Below are 790 nucleotides of genomic sequence, written 5' to 3' on the forward strand. Positions count from 1 at the left end.
GTAAAGGGCGCGCGGGAGGCTGCCTCGGAGCCTCGGCACCCCGGGTTGGGGGTTTACAGGGGTCCCGGGAGGCTGGGGTCAGCTCGGGGGTAGGCGGCTTTGGGATTGTTTTGCCTTGATCTTGAGATGGGCGGTGTAACGGGAAGCTTGGGGCTTCCCGCTCCTTAAAAAAAACCAGACCGCGGAGGAAGCCCGATCCTTGACCGGCAGAGGGTAGGGGGTTTGATCTTGCCTTCTGACTTCCCTGCCTGGAGGGTCTGCGTACTCGATTAACTGCGTGGAGCTCTGTAGCGCTCACCTCTGTCTCCGGCCTTTGAAGAGGTGACGCAGCTCCGTCCTACAAAGGCAGGCGGAAGCTGGCGGCGAAAGCTCCCTCCCCGCTGATTCCCCCATCGCAGTGTCCGACCGGGGTCTCCCTGCCGCAGCGACGCTAAGGAGCCTTCGCGTGCCCTGACCCCGTACGTCCTCCCAGCTCGACTTGCGCGTGGGCTTTGATGCAGTTATGTGACTTGAGGGTAAACCTGCCCCTGTGTAGTCTGGAGAGCGCCTGCCTCGTTACCTGATACAGAGAACAACGCGAAGGGGATGGGTGGCGAACCCTTTGCGACGCCTGCCTGGCCTTGCCACCCTTATTCAGAGCCTCTCCTTCCTTCTAGGACCTGTCTTTGGAAGTAAGGATAACTTCCTGGGCCTGGGAGTGTTCGTGGACACCTACCCAAACGAGGAGAAGCAGCAGGAGGTGAGCTAGGCGGGAGAGACGGGACTGTGCTGCTTGCCAGCTGCCCACAGA

General features: G+C 61.1%; 2 protein-coding genes across 2 annotated transcripts in view; one reads left to right on the plus strand and one right to left on the minus strand.

Moving 5' to 3' along the window:
- Nucleotides 1–393, minus strand: part of CNNM4 (cyclin and CBS domain divalent metal cation transport mediator 4) — a gene marked incomplete at its 3' end in the record, with an annotated part of 4,877 nt that extends 4,484 nt beyond the window's left edge. The window contains exons 1-2 of the mRNA XM_009324289.1: nt 299–393; nt 115–163 (exon numbers count right to left, since the gene is read on the minus strand). Of these exons, the coding sequence (XP_009322564.1) occupies nt 115–163; nt 299–393 (144 nt within the window). The remainder of the gene's footprint in view (nt 1–114; nt 164–298) is intronic.
- A 192-nt stretch (nt 394–585) lies between these two features.
- LMAN2L (lectin, mannose-binding 2-like) overlaps nt 586–790 on the plus strand; it is a 5,110-nt gene continuing 4,905 nt past the window's right edge. The window contains exons 1-2 of the mRNA XM_009324290.1: nt 586–589; nt 657–739. Of these exons, the coding sequence (XP_009322565.1) occupies nt 586–589; nt 657–739 (87 nt within the window). The remainder of the gene's footprint in view (nt 590–656; nt 740–790) is intronic.

The sequence above is a fragment of the Pygoscelis adeliae genome, unplaced genomic scaffold, assembly GCF_000699105.1.
Source record: "Pygoscelis adeliae isolate BGI_AS28 unplaced genomic scaffold, ASM69910v1 Scaffold1375, whole genome shotgun sequence".
NCBI classification, from domain to species: Eukaryota; Metazoa; Chordata; class Aves; order Sphenisciformes; family Spheniscidae; genus Pygoscelis; species Pygoscelis adeliae.